General features: G+C 37.1%; 1 protein-coding gene across 14 annotated transcripts in view; it reads right to left on the reverse strand.

The window, feature by feature from the left end:
- Window positions 1-22,882, reverse strand: part of LOC126267043 (uncharacterized) — a 1,079,001-nt gene that overhangs the window by 36,244 nt on the left and 1,019,875 nt on the right. For 8 of the 14 annotated variants that reach the window (XM_049971858.1, XM_049971861.1, XM_049971864.1 and 5 more), the window contains one exon: window positions 4,167-4,449. The exons of 3 other annotated variants lie outside the window; for them this stretch is intronic. In XM_049971858.1, the coding sequence (XP_049827815.1) occupies window positions 4,167-4,449 (283 nt within the window). Of the gene's footprint in view, window positions 1-4,166; window positions 4,487-22,882 lie in introns of those variants that run through there. 3 more of the 14 variants (XM_049971859.1, XM_049971862.1, XM_049971865.1) reach the window with 2 other exon arrangements.

Here is a 22,882-nt window from a genome sequence, read left to right on the forward strand (position 1 = left end):
CACAGAAGCTTCCACAAATATCTAGGTATCTTTAACTTTTAGATAATTGTAGATGCATAAAACAATAATATATATATCACAGAAGATAGCACAGACTGGATTACAAATTACAGTAACACATCCACAACAAACAGAGACAGAATGACACATGAAGCATACCCCATCAACTGACAATGCTTGAAAAAGGATCTCAGTGCTTAGGTATCAAATTACTAAGAAGTCTGCATGCCAGTGTACATGACACTAACTTTCCAAAGATTCTCAAAGACTCTCTGTTGGGAAAGGAATTTTACAGTGTTGAATAGTACTTATCACATTAAATTTGTACATATCATCATTTATAATCAATTATGTTATACTGTAAGAAAAATGCTTAGGAAGTACCTGATAATGAATGTTTTCCATTTTTGACATGCCCCATATTGCACGTAGATCTACTGTGCACCAAACAATCCTACAGGATAAATTCAACACAATGTTACCTATAAACAGCATGAATTAAATCTGACCTTATATGTTGTTGTTTCTGCTTCAGTAATTGTAACCACCCAGAGAAAACTAAACAAACACTATTTACTGTACTTGAAAATGGGCTTATAACCCAAAACCTAGGTTGTGCAGTAACATAAATAATAAACTTTGTGAAACAGGCAAAAAAGTGTTAGTTTAGTTAATTTACAATGTTTCACCAAGAGCCCACAGTTGATTCAATGAAAATGACCGTGAGATAACTTTCAAAAATATCACTGGTAGTGAAAATGGAAAAGTTCCAGCCACATAAACGCAGCCAATGAGCTACCAGAAATTACATGGAGAAATATCTGTGGAAATAGAAGACAGTATCAAACAAAAAGTCTCTTTAAGCATTTACTGTATGAAGGCTGTCAACATTGGATTTAAGGAGAAAAATATAATAGAATCTGGTTAAGGAAAGTGATGGCAAATTAACATTACATGAATTAACAGAAAGGAAGATAAAATTAATACAGAAATAACTAATAAAGATGAAAAGGAAGTCATAATGAAAATTAACAGAAAAATGTGAAGGCTGTCTAACTGGAACTTCAATGAAGAAAAAAATTCACTAATTGATAATTCTGCACAGCACTTATATCTGTTGATATGCCGTCAGTATGTTGGACTGGCTTACTTTCAAATTATGAAGCATAATATCCATTATAGTTCACCAATTGCAGCTCACGGTTCATTTCCCGATAAAAACAGCAATTCAAATTTTAGATACAAAGAACCTCAAATTCACTACATAAGCACCAATCATGCCCCAAAAGAAACAATATCAGTCTTCTGAAAACTACAGCCACGAGCTCCATTTCATTTAATGTAACTTCTTATAGCAATTTGTTTTTACATCCAAATTCCTACAGATATAAATTCACCAGTAGTAGTGATGTCAGTATACACAGGTATTGTGGTTCGTGAAACACCCACAACTATAGAAGGCAACCATTTCTACATAGTGCATATTTTCAAAGATATTTGATATAAAAAATGTGACTTGCTTCATAGCACACTTTTGGGTGTCTTTGTGGGTTCACAGCACAATTTTAAGCACAATATTTTGACATCTGAACCTAGTCATCTTTGTCAGCTGATGAAGTGATGGGTTTAGTTATGCTCATTGCCCGGCTTTCAATTAATTTGGAGCTTACGCACTGAGCGCACACAAAACCACTACCTATATCACCAATGAAGGTGATTAGGCCAGCTGTGTGAATACTGCACTTAAAATGAAATTATCAACTCAGCTAAGCACAAAAAACCTACCATCCATACATCATAAATGAAAAGCTCATAAATAAGTAAGCTCATTAATTTTCACCTAACCTTACTCTGGTGTTGCTTCTTTGCTACGTGGTATTGGCAGACCTCTCTATGAAAATCATCACCAGACCATATTTTCCAACGCTGTCCTTTTTTCCATGTGAAGGGAACTATGTCCTACAAGTTTGCAGGGAAACCTGTCCTTTATTCAAAATGAAGGGACCTATATTCTACAAGTTAACAGGTCTTGCAGTTTTCAGTTGTGTTAATATGAATGCATTTTCTATCTTTATATAACGAACAATTACATCCCTCCAGGGGAACTTGTGTTAGTTCTTTCTTCATCTTTCTTTTGTTGTACTGCTTGTTACTGGACTCCCTCAACATCACTAGCAATGGCAACTTTCAACAAACAAGAACCCCTTCTTGCTATAAAAGTCTCATTACAATAATTTTCTTCTTTGAATAGCTCAGCCCCAAATTCATGTGGCATAACCAGCACAGTCATCTGCATCCTCATGATTTAAAGAATTTCTCCTCAGAAGTTAACAGCTATATCATATGCCTCATGGTTATTCTTATGGTGATTCATTTTTAGGCATCATGATAGTACAGTTACAGTAATTATTTTTGCCAATCTATATTAGTTCATTTATTTTTAAAGATTTTCCTTCTTCTACTTATCTCTTGCTTTCTCCAGTCACTCTCATTCCTCAAAGCACTTTTTTGCTGCACACTCTGTCATTCCTCCCATCATCTGTATATCCTTTCCCAGCACCATCCTGTATGTTTTGATATCCACACATTACCGTCATTGCAACCCTATTATATCCTTTCTGCAAACTGTATTATATACTGCACAGAGAGAGAGAGAGAGAGAGAGAGAGAGAGAGAGAGAGAGAGAGAGAGGGAGGGAGGGGGGTAAGAAGGGGAGGGAGGGGAAGAAGGAGAAGAATAAGAAGAAGGAATTATTTTCTTCACTCTTCCTGTATGAAACTTGTCCCCATGGGCAATTCATTAAAATGCTGTGGCAATCTTCACAAAGGAAACTGGTTAAAATCCTTGCAGTAGAAGAAATTTTTGTTACTAGAATTGAGCAAACAATGTGGATGCATGCAATTCCTCAGTGCCTGGCAGTATGCAGGGTTAAATTATATCATGTGTGAAGGATGTAGTGGTATGAGTGACATAATTAGGAAGCTAGAGGGAATGCTGTTTTCTGTGAAGTGTATCTGTGCTCCATGCTTTGATCCACTGTAGGTTGGTGGCTGTCTTTCCCTTATTTTATGTATTGCTCCATCCAGGAATTCCCATTATTGTTATTTGTTGGAAAGATTTAAGCTTATTGCCCCCCTTAGTATCGTTCAAGAGCCAAGAGCACTCATCATCATCTGGTTTTTGTTCCATCCCATATTCATCCATATGCCAGAAACATAACATTACCTAGCACTGGCTCTTGACACAGTGATTCACATAATACTGGTACACATTTAAGACTTCATCAATAGGTTAGAGAAAAGCAATGGCAAAATATTTGCACTAGGATCTTGCCTACGACAGCAATACAGAATTCTTACATTGTCCACATTGTTCTTTATCGAAATTCTGTGTTGGATTAAAGCTTCATATTACCTTAAGAGGCAAATACCTAGAACTCAGTTTTAATCAGGTTGGAAGGTCCACCAAATCTGTGAACATTGTGTTGTAGAGTGAAAGATTTATACTGGTTGTAAAAAAATGAGTCTGGTATTGTCTACTTCAATCACGAACCAGTAATGCGAATAAATATAGCATTATGTGCCTGAAATAACAGTCATGAATTAGAAACTGAACACAAAAGTTTCCTATTTCAAAAGTTCCTTAGTAATATTTTACAGAGGACATCCCAAATACAAATCTGCAACATAACACAATGTAAACATGGTAAAATGAATAAAAGTTTGGAAATGAAAGTTCCCAACAACTGAAATAAAGTGATACTTCAGATGCTGACCAGACTGGTGTATACTGGGCAAAAAGAGAAGTGTGACTGTGAATGACATGCCTACAACACACTCACACACACACTCTCTCTCTCTCTCTCTCTCTCTCTCTCTCTCTCTCTCTCTCTCTCTCTCTCTCTCACACACACACACACACACACACACACAGTTTCTCATTATGTAGTAATTATACTTAAAACGACTCCTGCACCTAATGTACTCGAATGCTTAAGCCTCGGTGAGGTCTCTTACCTGCAAACATTTGAATAAGTATAGAACATAATGAATTCTTAATGCTTCTCCCCATCTCCCCCCCCCCCCCTTTCATATGTTTAAAAATTGACACAGTTACTGAATGAAATTCTGACTTAAATTAGGAAATTTGATATTTTTGGGACATACCTCATAAATATAGGTGTGAGGACAGGAATGTGTAATTTTGAAGCTTGTCTCTCTTCCTTCCTGGCATGTATCGGGCCACTTGCCTGCAGTTGTGTGAGGTTTGAGCGGAACACATGGTCTGCCAATGGGAGCTGAGTCAGGTCGTGCTCGATGCAGTGCATCTGTGTTTCCTGTCGCTGCATGCACGACTCGAGTTGTAGGTGTTTGCGTGCCAGAAAGCGCTCCAGAGTGACTGCAGTCTCCGGTCCGGAAGGTGCTTCTGGTTCGTTGCTACTGCGCACCTCTGTACCACGTACAACATCAGTACCATGAGGGGGTCACTGGTATTATGAGAAAGGGATGTCACAGAGGATTGAACTGGGATGCTCTCACTTTAAGAGTTTTCTATACTCATAAAGTAATATTGAACCACCAGTGTATTACAACTGCACTACTGTGATTAAACTAAGGACTCTACATTCAGTACATTTTTATTTTTACACTACAGGATGAGAGGTGTAAGGAAAGATTATCACTTGACACATGAAAACACACCTACAGCGAAAATTAATACATCATTAAGAGTGAACATACGTCTACAATTAAAATTGAAATACTAATTTCAGAAAAACTTGTGGGCTATGAAATGAAAACAAACAAGAAACTTTACAAAAGAATAACAGCAACACAATGTTCCTACTCAAACTTTGTCCTTGTCTGAAGAACTGACAGCTATGACGTAAGGTCTTATACTCAGATACCACAGCAAGTAAATAACAACATACTACATTATAACACATTTTTGGTTGCAACAACAAGCCTTTAATTATGAGGTTCCACAGTTTTTGTAGAACATCCCACAATCAGTTCCTGCATGAATGATACTAAAAGGAACAGGAAGTACACTAAACAAAAACAGACTTACTTTAAAACATATAATATTCTGTGGAGAATACGGAGTGGAATTTTCAACCTAGGTGATGTACAGTTTTCAAGTAGTTGTAAAGATATAATTAATTAGTATTATTTTATAGCAGTAGCATGTGATCTTATACACAACTGGGCTAATTTGGTGAGGCTGGAAATTGGACACCTAATAACAGATTAAATATAGCCAATGCATGCGGCAAAGTACCTGTAAACACTAAACTGCAATAATGCTTCATAGTAACTACTGTATGAATACATAGGAACACCTACATTGAGTAAATAATAATTGTAATACAAGAGTAATGTAAACAATCAAATTCACCAACAGCTCCTACAATTTCAGCATTCTGCAGTCAAACAGAAGGGAAAATGTCACAGGTCCTCACAACCAATACTGGATCCACATGCCATCTAATTCATTTTCATAGTCAACTAAGTATTGATCATATTTATTCCTCTCAAGAATTAGCAGAAAGATAATAAAAAATATAAAGGAAATCTACTGTACACGGTCCTCAACAAAATCAGAGAAATAAAAGTATTCACGTCATCACATTTACTTTCGGCTACTAACACAATTCAGCATTGTAGCTGCCACATATTTTATTTAAGTTATTTATACAAATTATGGATTCAACTAACAGCAACAATGGCAGATCAGATACGCCACGATACAGCCATCACTCCTGCATTGTAAACAGTGCTACACATCACATGCTCCATAGATAGAATGTTTCATGACATTCAGAAACATATTGAATCCTTCAAATTGTCATAGGAAATACTGCTGAAGCAGATAAAAAAAAAGTAGAAATAAATATATGCAACAATAAGAAACCCTAAGAGTGAAGCCCATGCCTAACATAATCTCCCTCCATCACAGTTTCTGAGCAGTCATGTTGAGTTGTAGTATCATTAATCAATTGAATGACGTCACAGGCATAAAGTTATGCAATGCAAAGAGGCAGTGAGCACTGAGTTACTTGCATGCACAACTGCCTATGAAAAATTACTTAAAGTATAGTTCCCTTGTTATGAAAAACTGGGCAACATCTATGTGTGCACCAATATAGCAATTTTGACTGCTGGATAATAAATGCTTTGTCATGGTGAATAAAGAACAACCCTGAACAGAGTTCTGTACTAGGTACATCAGTTTCTACATCAAACTGAATTATGCACATAGAGGTAGAAGCAAAGAAGTTCACAAACATCGGAGGCCAAGCACGAATACTACGCAGAAGTGGTAAGCCATATTTTGAGAATTGGTTTAACAAAACACAAAAAATCAACACAGTACAGGTGATTTGTGCATTTAAGACAAAAGACAGTGACAGGTGGAATAGCTGCGAATTCTTTTCGCAACTATGCAAGGTGAGGCACATAAGATGTAACACCGCTTCATTTTATGAATGACTCAAGTTATCAACAGAAGATTTTTCAGTAACTGATAGTACCTATGGGAGCACAAAATTTTGTTAATTGCAAGCACTGTTAATTGCTGTATTAACTGTAACACTCAAGCAAGAACTTTCTTTTTTTATGGAACAGTATAATTTTTTAATGGCATTTGAAAACTCTTGGAAAAGAAAGACAAGAATAGTGAAATAAAATTGTTAATTCGGCAATGAAGCTTTTTTCTACAGCATCTGAGAAACTTGTTACAACAGGAAGATAATGCATCCTGTTTCCTCTATTGCCAAGTAAATACCACTATGAGGAAACCTCGTGCCAAGTTCTATTGTTGTATGAAGCAAGGGCAACAGCAAATTTTGGCTGATTTGTTTCTCGATTTCAGCGTATTACTCCTCAATTTTAGCATATTACTCAAATGCTTTAGCAGCATGTTTCAAGGCCAACATTGACAAGCACATACCATTGTGCTCTTTTTTCCAAGACAGTTTTGAATGTAAGTATACAAATACCATATTCAAAAGAAACAGTACATGCTTCGACACCTTTGTTGATACAAGAGTTCATAATATTAGCTATTAATAAAATCACAAGGCTCTCACACACACAATCATATCCTGAACATCTCATTTTGATACATTAAAAGATTTTGTTCTCCAACATCCACCTGTGGACAGCTGGCTGTCCCTCTCCATGGGCAGAAGTAGGCAGGGGTGAGAAAACAGCTCACAAATATGCTTTCAGGGAGCAAAGGCATTGCCAATGTGACCATACTGCTTCCGTCAAGGACCCACGGAAAAGGGTGGTCAAGTGGCTTACATACATGACAAAACGAGATGCGAACACGATGCAACAAGACTACGTGGCAAGCAGCCTATACTGCCTGAGGCTGGCTGGCTGGCTGGCTGGCTGCCTGCCTGCCTGCCTGCCTGCCTGCCTGCCTGCGGATCAGCTGACAGGCACTCAGGATTGAGCATGCTCCATGGGGCAGCAGTGGAACTGTCTGTCTTAAGCCATTTTTAACAAACGAAGTCTTACACAACACAATGCATAAGGATTTCAAGTACAGAAAGTACAAATCAGATCACAAAACATATTTCTTTGTGATTATGGATTATATAGTACATAAACGCCACCAGAGCTAGACTGTCTGTCTGTCACAAGCCAGAACAAAGGGGGAGTAATAGAGGAGTAACACCTCTTTACGAAGCCTTGGTTCAGCTGGCCTGGCTGATAGTACGCCACGAGGGCCCTTGCCAGGGTGACGGTGAAGTTGGTCAATGGTTTCGAAGGCGGAAGAAAACAATCATGTCCCAACGATGGATAAAGTGGATGAACTATCTTCATTTAGCAGCATCTGTTCTTCAGAGAAGCAGCTGCGAAGGGCATCTGACTTCAAAGGAGCAGCCTACTATCAAGCTCTGGAACTTACAACCTCGATTCTATTACCGGGAAGGATTTGTCCGACCCACACCAGTTTGAACAACCAATCAGCATGGAATGTCATCACAAAAAAGGACACTACCCCAGGTAGTACCTCTTTGAGGGAATCTACCACTCTTAGGAGTGCAATCAGGCCTGTGGATTCTGGGGAGCCTGAACCTAGATGCTTTGAAAACACGACTACACATGCAAAATGCAAGACAAAACAGAATTACTATTTTGGGACTCTGAACATCAATTCTCTATTAAAGCTGGGAAACACAAAGAGTTGAGAATGATGACGGACAAACATGACATAACTGTCTTGACCATTCAAGAGACCAGATACCTAGATGAAGACAGAATGGACATTGAAGGTTACAGGATTTATTGTGGTATCAACATTAGATACCACACTTGTTAAGGATTGCAGTTATCGACCGTGGTCCATACTAGTATCGCTGGACCCGTGAGTCGCCACTAGCGGCACTGTGCGGCTTGTAACACGTCTCTAGTGAGCGCTCGTCCACTCTTGCTCAGCACGTCAAGTAGGAAAGTAGTACAGCCTTCAGCTGATAGAAAGCAACCTCAAAAAGGCACTCAGTTGAAGTATGGCCTATATGATGCCTCTATAGCTCTCTGTTTGTAATTATTTTCCCCCTGACTATGAAGACTCCTGTACCACCAGTTAAGTACAACATATTATTTTTTACCGATGACTTCTAATTATTTTAGTTGTTGTAGACCCAGACCATGCAGCCAGCTTCTTATTGACTTCACTGACAACCTGCTGTATATCCAAAGAAGAGATTTGTATGTTTCTATTTAGCACTGGCCACCAGTTCTTCACACTGGCAACAATTCGTTCATCGTCATCATAACATTTATAAAGGCAAAAGAGCAGTCAAAATAGGTAAGAACATGCATATACTTGGCACAGCTTTTGTTGTTCGTAAGAAGGTTGTCAGTTCAATTGTGGAGTTCTTCAGCCATTCTGAGACACTTTCTATCCTAACTCTCAGCTGCAGTAACAAAAAGGATACACACTGCTCAATACACATGCACCAATCAATGAAGACAACAGATGTAATCCCAAGAAAGTTGCACAGTTCTAGGACTTTCTTGAAGAACAGTTAGACAAAATATCATCTAAGAACATAAAGATCTTACTAGGTGACTTTAACACTCAGCTGGGAATAGAACCGCAATTCAGATCAACAATTGGAAAGTATTCTGCTCACAAGACAACAGAAATGGTATACGACTCGTAAATTTGTGTCGATTCTTCAATCTTCAGATCATGTCAACATTTTACAAACACAAGCCAAGTAAACAGAAGACTTGGCGATCACCAGGCAATGTGTGTGGAAAGAAACAGATTGATCATGTAGCAATCTCTAGAAGAGCAATTAAGGCAATAATGAATGTTACAGTACAGAGAGGTGCCTAGTTTGACTCAGATCATTACCTCTCCAAGATCAAAACGAATTTCAGCCCTCTTAATAAGGCCTTGAAAACTGGAAATAAAATTCATAAATATGATGTTGTAAAGCTCAAAATCAATCAAAACATATTGGAACAATACCACTAGTGACTGACATTTGAAGCTCATAAATGGACAGACATCGCCACCAAAATCCAACAAGCAGCTAATACTGCAATCCTAGAGCTAAAATGAGAAAGCATAGATGATGGAAAGAGGTTTGTGATGAGTGGTGGCCCAAAGAACAAATGCCTGGAAAAAGTGGAACTCAACTAGGAGACCTGAAGATTTTGATGTATTCCATGAAGTTCAAAAACATGTAGCCAGAACTTTACGAAGGGCTAATCGATTAATGAGGAACAGCAGTTAGAACAGATCATTCAGGAGGCTTCAATCAGACATTCAAGTCTAATTAGAAAGGATACCAAGCCCGTAGTCTTCGTTTTAGAAACAAAAATGGAAAGCTCAGCCAAAATAGAAGTGGCTCTGCTCTGTAAGGAGTGTGCTGTAATTTCACTGTTTCCCACTTCCCAAACCTCCCAGTCATGTGATGTGAGTAGTTAATAGTCACTGTCTCAGTTGTTGCTCATTGTTTGAAAGTGATATTAGTGTATTTTCGTCACTCTCTGAGTTAAGGAAGAAAAGTATGCTGTATTCTACAAATGAAAGTGTGTGTATAGCTAAAACTTACACCTGTACAGGTTCCTAAGACAACTCAAGAAATTTTTCAGGAACAACTTCTGAGCTCTAGTATTTCTGCAAAAAGTTGGCAACAAAATAGGAGTTGAGTGGTAATGTGTCTGATTCTAAGTGGAACAATAAGTGTTCTGTTCAAACTCAGAATAAATTTGTCAGATGGCTTCTGCAACAAGCAGCGTGAAACTAACATCTTGTCTAGCTGTACTTCGCTTCTTATATCTGAAACCTTATTAATTATTGCGAGTGGTTGTTTAAAAAGTGGAAGGCAAACTTGAACCAAGATTGTATTTTATGAATGCCGTAGTTTGGTTCCATTTTTCCATCCTGTGAATAGCTATACTTATAACTGCTACTGGTCCGATGGAAACCACACACAGTGCATAAAATTCCTCTTATAAAAAGTCAGTAAGTAAGTTTGGTGCAATAGTCTGGTAGTCACACTATCACTCCAGTGGTCTTTGAAACCACTGTCAATATAGATGTTTATCTTAACATTTTTGAGAGCTTCTACTCTCACTCACCAGACGGCAAGACATCAATGCCATTTTCTTTTTCTTCTTCTTCCAATGGGATGCCACATGTCTCATTAAATTTTGGCTTGTATTTATGACATCTTCACAAAAGAATCCACAGTAAACAAAAGCTTTGTGACCACCTCATTTGCAGGCTATGTCTGCTTGTTATTTTCATCTACAGGGATATTTAAACGTAAAAGTGTATGAAAATAACCGTAAAAGTGTAGATCAACTGTACGAAAATGTACATCAAAGTATTGCAACAATCATTATTACAGTTCTGCATAAAATGAGCTTGAATGTGATTTCAAGAGCACAAAACTTCATACAGGTGCTGCATGAGCTCTTTTCACGTAAGTTGTAATTTTTTAAATGTTGTGACTTTGATGAGTATTTTCCAAGTTTACACAAAATTACATTTTTATATGTCTAAATGAGCATATTACTGATGTGGTGCCACTTTAACATTGCACATACTGTACAATAATCTATGCAAGTGAAAGCCTTAGTGAATTCAGTTGTGTATCTGCTATGACATAACTGGCTCATCTGGAACAATGGCCTATATTACATTTAAGACTAACAGGTGACATTTGGATTAAGAAGTTTTGTTCTTTGCTAATGGCTTTGTTATGCACAGAGATATGAAGACAATCACTTAAAATTAATAGGTCAACTCTAAGAATGTCGTCATGAAATCAGTTTAGTCCTTGAGACAAATGATTGGTATTGATAGTTCACATGGCCAAGTGGCTTGTTGCTGGATATGGAGTACTGCACCCAGTCACTGTAGCTCAGTTGCTCTAATGGCAGAAATAAAAAAGAAACTCAACAGCATGCAGTTCCTCTCTGTAAACCAAAATTTACTTCCAGTAACTAGCTTTAATATATAAGTTCAAAAATTGAGAAGAATTGTTAAGTGCTTAGTATGCTGACTTATCCTTTTTTATATCTTTTTTTATACTTCATGACATAAATGCAAAATACTTTTGCAATACTGTGAAACATTTACAATCTTTCTCCTTGTTGTTAAATATTTTCATTATTAATTTGTTCTATGAGGAGCAAAATAATAATTTATAATAGCTTCGACACATCTGAGTTATGCTTTCACTAATCTTTTCTTAATGTGCCTACAGACTGAGTTATGCCTTCACACTTCGCTACATGGTATTTGGGGCATAACTTTTTGCATAGTTTACACAGGGAGTCCTCCTTGGGGTCACGATATGATCCCTTATGGAAGCTATGGATGACAAAACGTGTGTGCAAATGGCAGAGTTGGATATTCAGTTCTTTCCACATATCTGACTTCATCGCTTCTGTTTCCACAACTTTCCTCAGTACCTGCTTGGTTTTATTGTGTGTCTCCTCGGTGAGAGTTTTGTCTGCTTGCATCTTTGGAAGAGCAGAACATTGTCTAATACCTTCTATGAAGAAAGACTCCTGCACTATTATGTACATGTAGCTCTTTCTTGTGAATTTTGAGACTGACAGCGATCTTTCTAAGAATCTTTCTTTCACAGTCTGCAGTTTCTTGAATTTTTTTTGCCATCTGATAGGTCCATATTAATTGGATTCCATATGTGGCAGCTTGAAAAGAATTGTCAGAGATGCAAGGATAAATATTGCAGTTTAAGGAAGTCATAAACGATTTTTGTTGCCACTGTTGCTCATTCTTGTATATGCAGAGAGAAAATGGTTCCAGCTGTTTGTAGCATTACTCCAAAGTACTTAAATCTAGATACAAATTGTAAAACTGATCCACTGCATATGAGATAGTCTTTGACATTCTTCTTCCTCTTTGAAATTTCATTGCTTTCATCTTTGAGCTTTTTATTTCAACTGAATTCCCTAGTATCCATTTTTTAGTCCTTCAACATTTATATGCCTTCATATACTGTTACATGGTTTGTGTCTAGAATCAACTTGATTATTCCTGTCTGATTAGCTAGTATCTACCAGACAGAATAATTTATCAGTATATTAAGTAAGTTTTCACAATATGATGATCGATATATAGTATGTTCTCCTCTTAAATTTCAGTGTGTGCTGCTGTTATTGTAATAAAAAAACTCCACTCTCATTGCTGTTGGAAAGCAATTTTGAATCGTTTCTTTCGGCACTGCTTGTGCAATCACTGACATTTATCTAAGTTTCAATCTAACTACACAAAACTTTTAAATGTCACACCCATGACACTGTGCAAAAAACTGATCCACCATGCCAACAACATCTGTCATTTTCATTACTAGCTGACCTAGCTGAGTCTATGTCTTTGACCACTGTACATAACGAAAATTTGTGGTCTTAAAATTATTGTCTTTCAGAAGCTACATATACAGTTTTAATAATGTGGGCTGTTCTTTCTTCTTATAATAGTTACATGTGGGACAACAAACAGCGTCTTTCTGAAGTTGGTCTAAAATTCACTTGCTTCTTCCTTTACCACTTTTTCCTGGTGCTGCAGCAGCCTCATGCAAATCTCATTACGGTCTTTATTATACTTTTCTTTCCCTATTGCCATAACAGTCACTTTGTTTAGTTTCAAAGTATTTGCTGTTGTCTTTATGACCTGAACAAAAGGAAATATGGGCTCGCCTTGGTCATTTTCTTTTTCAGTACACAAATTTGCAAGTCTGGCCATGTAGCACCGTTCTTCTTCCTCTTTTTCACTTCTCATGTTGGGATTGCACCATGCACCACAATGGACTTGGTTTAAAATGAAACAACTGTGAGTAAACACTATTAAAAATACCAAATGAAATAGACCATGATCTAGATTTCTAGTTAGACAAAGTGAAACTATAGCACCAGTTCCATGAAAGTAACTCAGTGTTAATGTTTAACATATGTGTGCATTCATCCTGCAATGCAGCAATGTGACTCGTACTAGCTGCTCAAATGCTGACCGTCATTGACCGACTTCCTGCGGTCACTGGGCAATGAAACTACACTACTGAGCTGTCATTCCTGGAGGCTAGTCTTTCAGACCACAGATATTTATCTGAAGAAGAAATTAGGCTACAACAAGAAATTTAATATTTCTGGTTTGTTGTAAGATGAGACAGTAGAGTTTTCAGCAATAAATCTAATACTTGAAAGATCCATATGAGGTTACAAACTTAGAGACGAATGTTGTCTCAAAATGATCAATTAGGGTGTTTTTATACAAAGATGAATCATTCTTGCACATACGCCTGTTTGACTCCTGTATATCTGATCATCAGAATTAAATTTATTGCTTATTAAAAGGATATTGATCCAGTAAAAGATGAATCAATGGTTTATAATGAAGTCACAAAGGGATTTACAGTGTACATATTTGAAAGCAGTCACAGAACAAACTCATGTAATGGTAGGAAAATGTACACGTATAATACTGCCAACTGCCTCCAGCAGTGGTGGAGAAATTTCTACCTAAAATGTAGATAATTTATAGCCATCAGATATAAATTTGCACACTACAACATGACAATGATCCCCATCTCTCTCCCACAATGATGATCAAAAGACACATTTTCCAACCACAGGAAATATAAAATCTACTTATTAGATTTAACAGATACCAATTATATACCCACTGGATTTATACGAGAGTATATTGATAAAACATAGCAAGCAGGATGTATTGAGACTTTGGCAACTAGCACATGAGCTTTGGTCATTACTGCCCGATTACATACTTTCAGTGCCATCATCCTAGGATGAAACGTCAAGAGCCTCGCTGCTATTCATTGAGCTTTCACTTCACCCTGTTCTTATTTTTAGCTCTATTCTTAATATTCCAATGTTCTTTTATCAGGGCCTTATACCAGCTACTCCAAGCACTACTTGCTCTTAATTCCTTCTTCTTTACAAAATGTCCGACTATTCCCTGATCTTGATCACATCCCAACCGTTTTTGACTGTTCATTTCCCATGATTTTCTCAGGAAATACTGGTGTGGTACTCAACCTTTTGTGTGTGTGTGTGTGTGTGTGTGTGTGTGTGTGTGTGTGTGTGTGTGTGAGAGAGAGAGAGAGAGAGAGAGAGAGAGAGAGAGAGAGAGAAGCCTAGGAGAAAGAAGGAGGGAGAGAAAGGGACGAAAGTAGGGGGGAGAGAAAAGAGATAAGGAGGACGGTGGGAGAGTGGGTGAGGGCAAGAGAGTGGGTAATGTCAATAAACTCTCATAGAGCCAGAGCTACTTCATAAGAAGCTATCATAAAAGTTACAAAGGTGAAAAAAATTTCTGGGTGGCAAGGAAATTGCTAGGAACATTTGGGTATTTTGGTGTCACTGAACCCAAATCAGTCATTGGTTTTTCCAAATTGTCTCTATTTTTCAGATATAGGGTGTTCATCAAATAAACCTTTTTGTCTCCACTTACTTATTTAGAAGAATCTTCCAGTGTTTTAAATCTATGTTTGATTTTTTATTGTCATACAACATAGTATTCTGTCAAAATAAATATTAAGTTCATATTTTCTATGCTTTGTTACAGAGAAATGTGAAATAGAGTTCCCCACAACAAGGTTGCCTAAAATCCACTGATGAGTTCTGTTACATGTGTGGTGAATATACTTCACAGAAAAATAGACAGAACATTACTAACTTTGCGAAGCAAACGTATCTGCCACATTTCAGTATTTGCCTTGGGGACCAAGGTAAGCCTTGGGCTCTCCATAAGGTTTGTAAGTCCTGTGTGAGTTTCTTCAGAAGTGAATAAACAGAACATAAAGTTGTTTAAAGTTTGGAGTGCCAGTGGTATGGAGAGAACCACGAAACCACACCATCAATGTGCCTGGAGAGAACCACAAAACCACATCATCAATGTGACTGTTATTTTTGTGTTGCGAGTATAAAAGGCTCCAATAAATACAAGAAACAGAAGTGGGAGTACCCTGAATTGTGAGTTGCCAAGGTGACCTGTGACACATAGTAAAGATACTCCAGTGTCAATATTTACCTCATGGCCTGAACTTTTCATGGTCAGATGTTGAAGAATTGTAGGTTGTGAAAAGTAGCATTGATGACACTGAATATGAAGCCAGTATCTCTACACCTCGACAATTCTCCCAGGAAAATCTCAGTGATCTTATTTAAGACCTCAGTCTGTCTAAAAAAGCTTCTGCTCTCTTGGCATCCAGTTTCAAAGAAATGAACTGCCTCAAGCCAGAAACTGCTATAACAGCTTACCAGACACAAGAAAATGGGCTTCTTCCTTATTTCAATGAAAATGATGACACTGTTAACTGCAATGATATCCCAGTGCTATTACTTCTAAATAGATCTGCCAGAGTACCAACCAGAAGACTGGTGAATTTTTATAGATAAATCTATAAAAAGCTTGAAATGCATTATGTTATACAATGGGAGTAACTATGCATCTATTTCACTCGCCCACTTCATGAAACGCCATGAAGAATCTAACAATATGAAGATGTTTCTGCAGAAACTTTGTTATCATCAGCACAGGTGGGGAGAGTTTTGGTTGATAAGGACAAAGTCATTCTCCATATGCTCCATATCCAGGTAGCACGCATAAACCAGTGGACAGAAATTCTAATTACTTCAAGCACATTTGCATATCCTTCACTGAACTTAGTCGTCAACAACTTAAAGCAGGAATCTTCTACAGTCTTCGAATTCGCAAGCTTATCAATGATTCAGATTTCAGTAAGCGATGACTGTCACCGAAGCATCTTCCTGGTGTAGTCAGGTCCCTATTGCCAGGAATTTCTTGGGCAATCATTATGGATGGAACTACGAACAATGGGCCCATAACATGCTCATGAACTTTCTTAATTTGAATCTAATATGAGCATAAAGGTAAAATTTTGCACTTCACAAAATGATAAAACGTGGTATCCTATGACTATAATATCAATGTGTCATTCTTGGAATTGGCCAACTCATACAAATACCTGGGTGTAATACTCTGTAGGGATATTAAATGGAATGACACTTTGTAGGCATATGAATGATCACATAGGTTCAGTTGTGGGTAAAGCATGTGGTAGACTTCAGGATACTGTGTAAGTACAATCAGTCTACAAAAGAGATTGCTTACAAATCACACGTGCGACCAGCTCTAGAATATAGATCAAGTGTGTGGGACCCATACCAGATAGAACTAACAGGCAATATTGAACGCATACAGAGAAGGGCAGTATGAATGGTCACAGTTTTTGTTTAAACTGTGGTAGAGTGTCACAGAGATACTGAAGCAGACTATCCAAAGGAAATCTATTAATAAAGTTTCAAGAACCAGCTTGTAATGATTACTCTAGGGATATACAACAACCCCTAACGTATCACTCACATCAGGATTGTAAGAATAAGATTAGAATCATTACTGCATATACACAGGCATTCAAACAATCATTCTTCTCACACTCAATACGTGAATGTGACAGGAAGAAACCATAGTAACTGGTACAATGGAATGTACCCTCTTCCAAGCACCTCACAGAGGTTTACAACGTGTAGATGTAGATGTAGATAAAGGCGCAGTTCCTCCATAGCCATTTACATAAATTTCCTGTTAATCTTTGTGACTTCCGTCAACCACGTCATGGACAAAAGGTATCAAGGAAGATTGAACAGCCACTTGATGGCATACCACTGCCAGACTCTCAATCATAACTGTCCTCATCAACCACATAGGAGACAACCACAGAAACTGAATTTTCTCATGTAAAATTGGGAAAGATTATGTCTTTTTTTTAAAAGGACTAACACCAATATCGCTTTATATTTCATGTTTTTATTTTATAATGATTTAGTGCTGTTTTCGTGCTGTTTCTGAATTGATTCATAGTTTTCCTGTTCAACTCTATGTTTCTACAAGTTCTTTGGTTCAACAAACAAAAAACTAGAAAACTTGAGCCAATCTACAAAAACTGACACTATATTTGTGTTCAGTGCAGTAAAGTGACCCTAAAATAGTTCTCAGATTCCTGGCACCAGAATGTGTGTTGAGCAGTGTAATAGGTATGAACTCTGCACTTGGTCTACCACAGACATTTAGATTTAACTGAGCAATTGCACATACTAGATTGATATTAACCAAAGAAATTATAAAGTTCTTATTCCAGCTCTTTATAGTCAACCAAAATCACTTATATAGTTTGTGTACCTTTCAACATTGGTTGTATATAATTTATTCTTTACTCTGCCTTTGTTACTTTAAATACCATCATCTCTACCTGCTCACTTATAAAAATTGTCACTCTGAGCAACCATTTCATTGTGAATGTGCATACTGTCCTCTTCTGGTCAACTGGTGCAGAAAGAGAGGACAAAACTGGCAACTACATGTATTCCAGGAGCTGACACACAAACTGAATAAGTGTAGCTTCAGCATCATGAATCTGTAGGATTTAACAAAAGACATAATTTTAGATATTAAATATGTATTAAAGTGACATCTGAACTTACTTCCTTCCAATGAGCTATGTAGTCCAATAAGGACAAAAAATTTATAAACGGAAGCACTTGCTGTAACAAAAAGCCACCTCTTGCGTTTTCTCACTTCACAGCAAAGGTTGGAATGTAACACACTTGTAAACACAGTGGTTGGAGCCAGCCGTACCAGTTATACAGATACAGAAATGAAAGTTTAAATTGCCTGGAGGAGAGCTGGTAATTAAGCTAAGGTATGTCTCAATCAATCTGTGACTGGCACATCTGCGTACAGCTGAGCATAGAAGGAAGCATGTTGACTGGTGTGACCACATGCTCCGAAACATTACTAAAGAGTCAAATTTTAATGTGTTTAATTTCACTGTAAGGGCTGTAGTGGATATCAAACTACAGCTGAGCATATGATAGTGTCTATTCTAAATAAGCAGTCACCTTTTCATACACAAAACAGTATAGGAGAAATGCTGATTTATATTTTTTCATCGCAAATTTTAGTCATTATTATGACACTGCACAGTTTCATAAATGGCATTAGTATGGAGATTTCTTATGTAAAATATATTATGAACCCTCACGCCTTACTCCCCCATGAATTCATATTGTCTACAAAAGGGATGCTTAAAGTCTGCGGTGGCATAGAATCATTGGTGCCGAAACAACAGTAGCATATTTAAAAATCAGTTTTAAGAATGCTCCAGTGAACTGGTGCCCACATGGAGTATCCTAGTACATTACCTACTCTTTAATGAGTTATTCCTTGTAAGAGGCTCTCTCATTGCACACACTGTTTAACTTGAGGAAATTAATTATGTCTATAACACACAAAATGGGCAAAAAAACAATGAATGGCTGTGAAATCATGTGGTATCTTACAACAGGAAAACAGGATTTATTTCTTTGGGACCAGTGCATAATGTTAGAAAAATATATAGTTGAAATGGTCACAACTTTGACAAATTATAGCAAGCAGTTTCATTTTAGATAAGAGTTCTTTTTACAAAAAAGGTAAATTCTATTATTTGCAGTAACTGCAGACAACATAAGTGATGATAGCAATGTACAAAATTAAATCTAATCAGAATTAAACATTTTACATTGGTTGGTTGGTTGTTGGAGTTAAAGGGACCAAACTAAACATTTTAAGTTTTGAGATACTTGTGTAGCAGTACTGCATGAATAAAACGATAAAAACAGTTATATTTGGTTTTGATGCTGCTAAGCTCAATGAAAACCAAAAAATAATAATGTATGGGTTGAATCTGAGAGTACCTGTACAGACTGGTAAGCAGCTAAAATCACTGAATATATTAACAGAGCTTATGTTATATGTTATTGTTTGTTAAATGGAAAATGTTTTGAATGTGAAACTGTTAACAGAGCATTCATCCACTGGCTTTTGAGGTTCCACATTCTGCTACATTTTAAGTGGCAAAAGTGCCAAACTTGGCGAATGTCCATCAGCTCGAGAAAATATTACAAAACATTCAATTATCAAAACTCTACTGTAGAAGAGTACAAAATCAAAACTTGGAAAGGCAGCAGCTAATCCACAGATGAGATGTGACTCATGGGAAAATATAAGTCAGAAAATTACACATCAGAAACATAAACGATAGTTTGGGATCTCTTACATGTATCTATGTGCCATCCATCATTTGTATGCAGATGAGTGGTTGCCTTTCCTAATATTTGCCAGATTGTTATATAGTGTACAATAACTGATAGTTAAGTGAAAACTTTTAAAAAATGCTCATACAATAATAAGACTTGCAGATTTGAGGTACTTGAGGTGCTCTGGGAGGTGTGGTTTGACTGAAATAACGCGGCACAGAACAACAGCAAAAGTTTCAAATGTATATTCATAATTTGTGTCTTACTTGATTCAAATTCCATACATGGCAGAGTTTTAAAAAATTACAGTAATACTGCCATTACAATTTTGTAAGCCCCGAGCTCCTTCGTGAACAATTAAATGCCCTTACAATAATACATCACTACAATTTTGTAAGCCCTGAGCTCATTCATGAAAAATTATTGGATTTCATCACAAAACAGGACTCTCAGCATTACATACTGAACAACACTGATAGCTTATCTTTACAGATGAATGAATTTTTCTTCTAATGCTATTTAACAGTTTCAATAAATACACACATGCTGTTGCAACGAGAGAAATACTTGCATATGAAATTCGTCGATATATGTGAGGATAGATGTAGCTGTTTGGTATACTATCACCCCACTCGTACTTTGCCCCATCTCCTCATGAGTTCAGCTAGCATTTCTTATTCTTCTACATTATTTCCTCATTTTTCTCCAAACTATCACACTTTCCCTTAAACACTCTATTTGAAACTCACTACCTTCTGCTTTTAAGAACTGCAGTTCTGGCAAACAAAGTGGGCTGTATGTGGCAAAATCTCTCCTTCTGCATAATAAACCACAGGAATTATGATAATGTAAAGTTCTGGTAGTATGTAAATGATTTAGGAGTACAAGAAACAACTCAAAGAATAGTGGGGGTGCTGAGTCACCAAGAGATGCAGAAAAACAAGACTGAGATGTTTACTAGCTTTTGAGTTTTTACCCATTCCATGTCATATCATAACTAAAATTTGCATTGAAATCAACAGAAAGAAAGATGAAACAGCTGGAAGAGGAAAGGCAACAGCAGATTCAATATATTTATTCCCGCAAAAGAAAAAATGCCACATACAGGAAAGTTTCATTTCAAGAAAAATTAATTCCTACATCATCAGTTTGAGAAAAATAAATAAATAAAAAAGCAATTTTATTGGGGTATCAGAAGAGTGGAAATGAATAACTGTCAGAGGCAAAATAAATGAATGGTAAGTATTCACAGCTGTGCTAAATATAATGTGTGTATATCATGGTGATTTGCAGAGAATAGATATAGACGCAGCTGTAGACGTATGTAGGATGGAAAGGTAGCTATCACTTCACAGTGCTGATGTAAAGTATCTGCCTAGACACAATTAATTACATACACCACAAAACAGTATCCCAGTATTATTTTTAAGCATGTGGTTACACTACTTATTCCTTTTACTTACTTAGTATACAATATTGACATAAGTTTACTAGTTTTTACCTACAGCTGCCCTGTATAACCCATAACGAACTAATGACACCGATAACTACAAAAAAGTTACGATAAAAATGTTCCAAATTTTTGTTGTGAATCGATGTATGTCAGTATCAAATGTATCGATAAATGGAAGATTCAGAATGTAGGGATAAAACAAAAGGAGTAAGACATTATCACTTACATCCCACTACAGCTGTCACTCATATGAGTTCAGTTTTAGTGTTCTTGTACATTACATCTCCAGAAAACGAAAGGGGAAAATGGAAAGGACAGTGCAGTCTTCAAAATCCAAATCTTGCAAAATGACAAATATATTACATCAATCTGTGTGCCCCTAGTCTTCACATCCTGGTGTCTGAGTAACCTGTTCCTCCTTCCCAACCTTCCACAACCTATCCTCCTTTCCTCCAAGCTGAAGGAACTACAGTTCTGAAATCTACAAATAGATTTTTTCTGTTTTAAAGTATCTATCAGTAGTATCAGAATTCCACCTCCTGAAGACAAGAAACGCCCCGCCATTTTATTTTATGGTATTTGCATAACATAAAGGGTGAGTTGCATAAGACATAATGTCCCTCTTATTTGACAAATGGTTCAAGATAATGAAGAAGAAGAAGAAGAAGAAGAGAGGTGAAGAGAGACAGAGAGAGAAAAAGACAGAAAGAAAAAAAAGCTCATGAAAAGGTAGGTACAGTGATAAAGCACTTGTTTGTGTAGTTGTTGAAACTAGTAACTGTGAACTGTGCTAGAACTGAAAGGTATTGCAGCCAGAATTGACTATTACAGCATAAATACTGTCAGGGGAGAGGCCCGGAGTGAGTGGGATTGAGATGGCCTTTGTATCAGGATCTGTCATGTCCAGCCCCACTTCATTGTGTTTACACTACAATAACAGAGTTGGCCACCTTGCTTCACAACGTTACGAATATTTCTCAGACATCCTTTAGAACTGCTTCAACACCTACATTAAAAAGTGTTAATGTCTGTTTTGATATCTTGAGCTATTCACCAAATAAAATAGGTTTCACATCTTACGCAACTCACCCAGTATATATACTGCCCAAAATTGCATGAAAATAATGAAAAAAGAACTGGTGAAGAATGGATGTGAATGTGTACCACATGCGGAACAAAAGCAGTTGCTTTCATGTACAGCACATAGGGCAGATAAAACCTACAAGGAACAAGTGGAACTGTTATTCAACATGCTGTGTCAGTTCACATTATATTCAGCACATATTGGGGGGGAAAGTTTGGACTGCAAACACCGAGACTTTTCAGTTTCTGTACAACGGTGAGTTTCTCAAGCTTTCAGTGTCACACGATTTTGCAAAGATGTCAACAGCCACAAAGAAACGGTTTATACGAGGTACTGGTTGTGATATGTAGGACACATGGTGCATTCAGCTAGTCAACAACTTCCATCAAATTAAGATACGTGCCTCAATCTCATTGCCAGTATTTTTAAATTTTTATCATCTTTAACCATTCTCTGACACCAGTCATTTAATCTTTTTTTTTTCATTATCACTGTAACATTGTCACTATTCTACTAACACAGCTTCAATATCAAGTGCCCTTTCACCACCTACGAAGTTCATCACAGTATGGCACACGATAGAAGTTGGACGGTACACAATGCTACTGCGTCTGGTAGCAAAAACCAGAACTGATTTTTCCACCTGGTTACATAAATTACATTTACACTGTTCACTCTGCCTCCTGTACCAGATACCAAAGTCAAACTTTCATCCAGCCT

This window comes from Schistocerca gregaria, chromosome 4 (assembly GCF_023897955.1).
Source record: "Schistocerca gregaria isolate iqSchGreg1 chromosome 4, iqSchGreg1.2, whole genome shotgun sequence".
Lineage (NCBI taxonomy): Eukaryota > Metazoa > Arthropoda > Insecta > Orthoptera > Acrididae > Schistocerca > Schistocerca gregaria.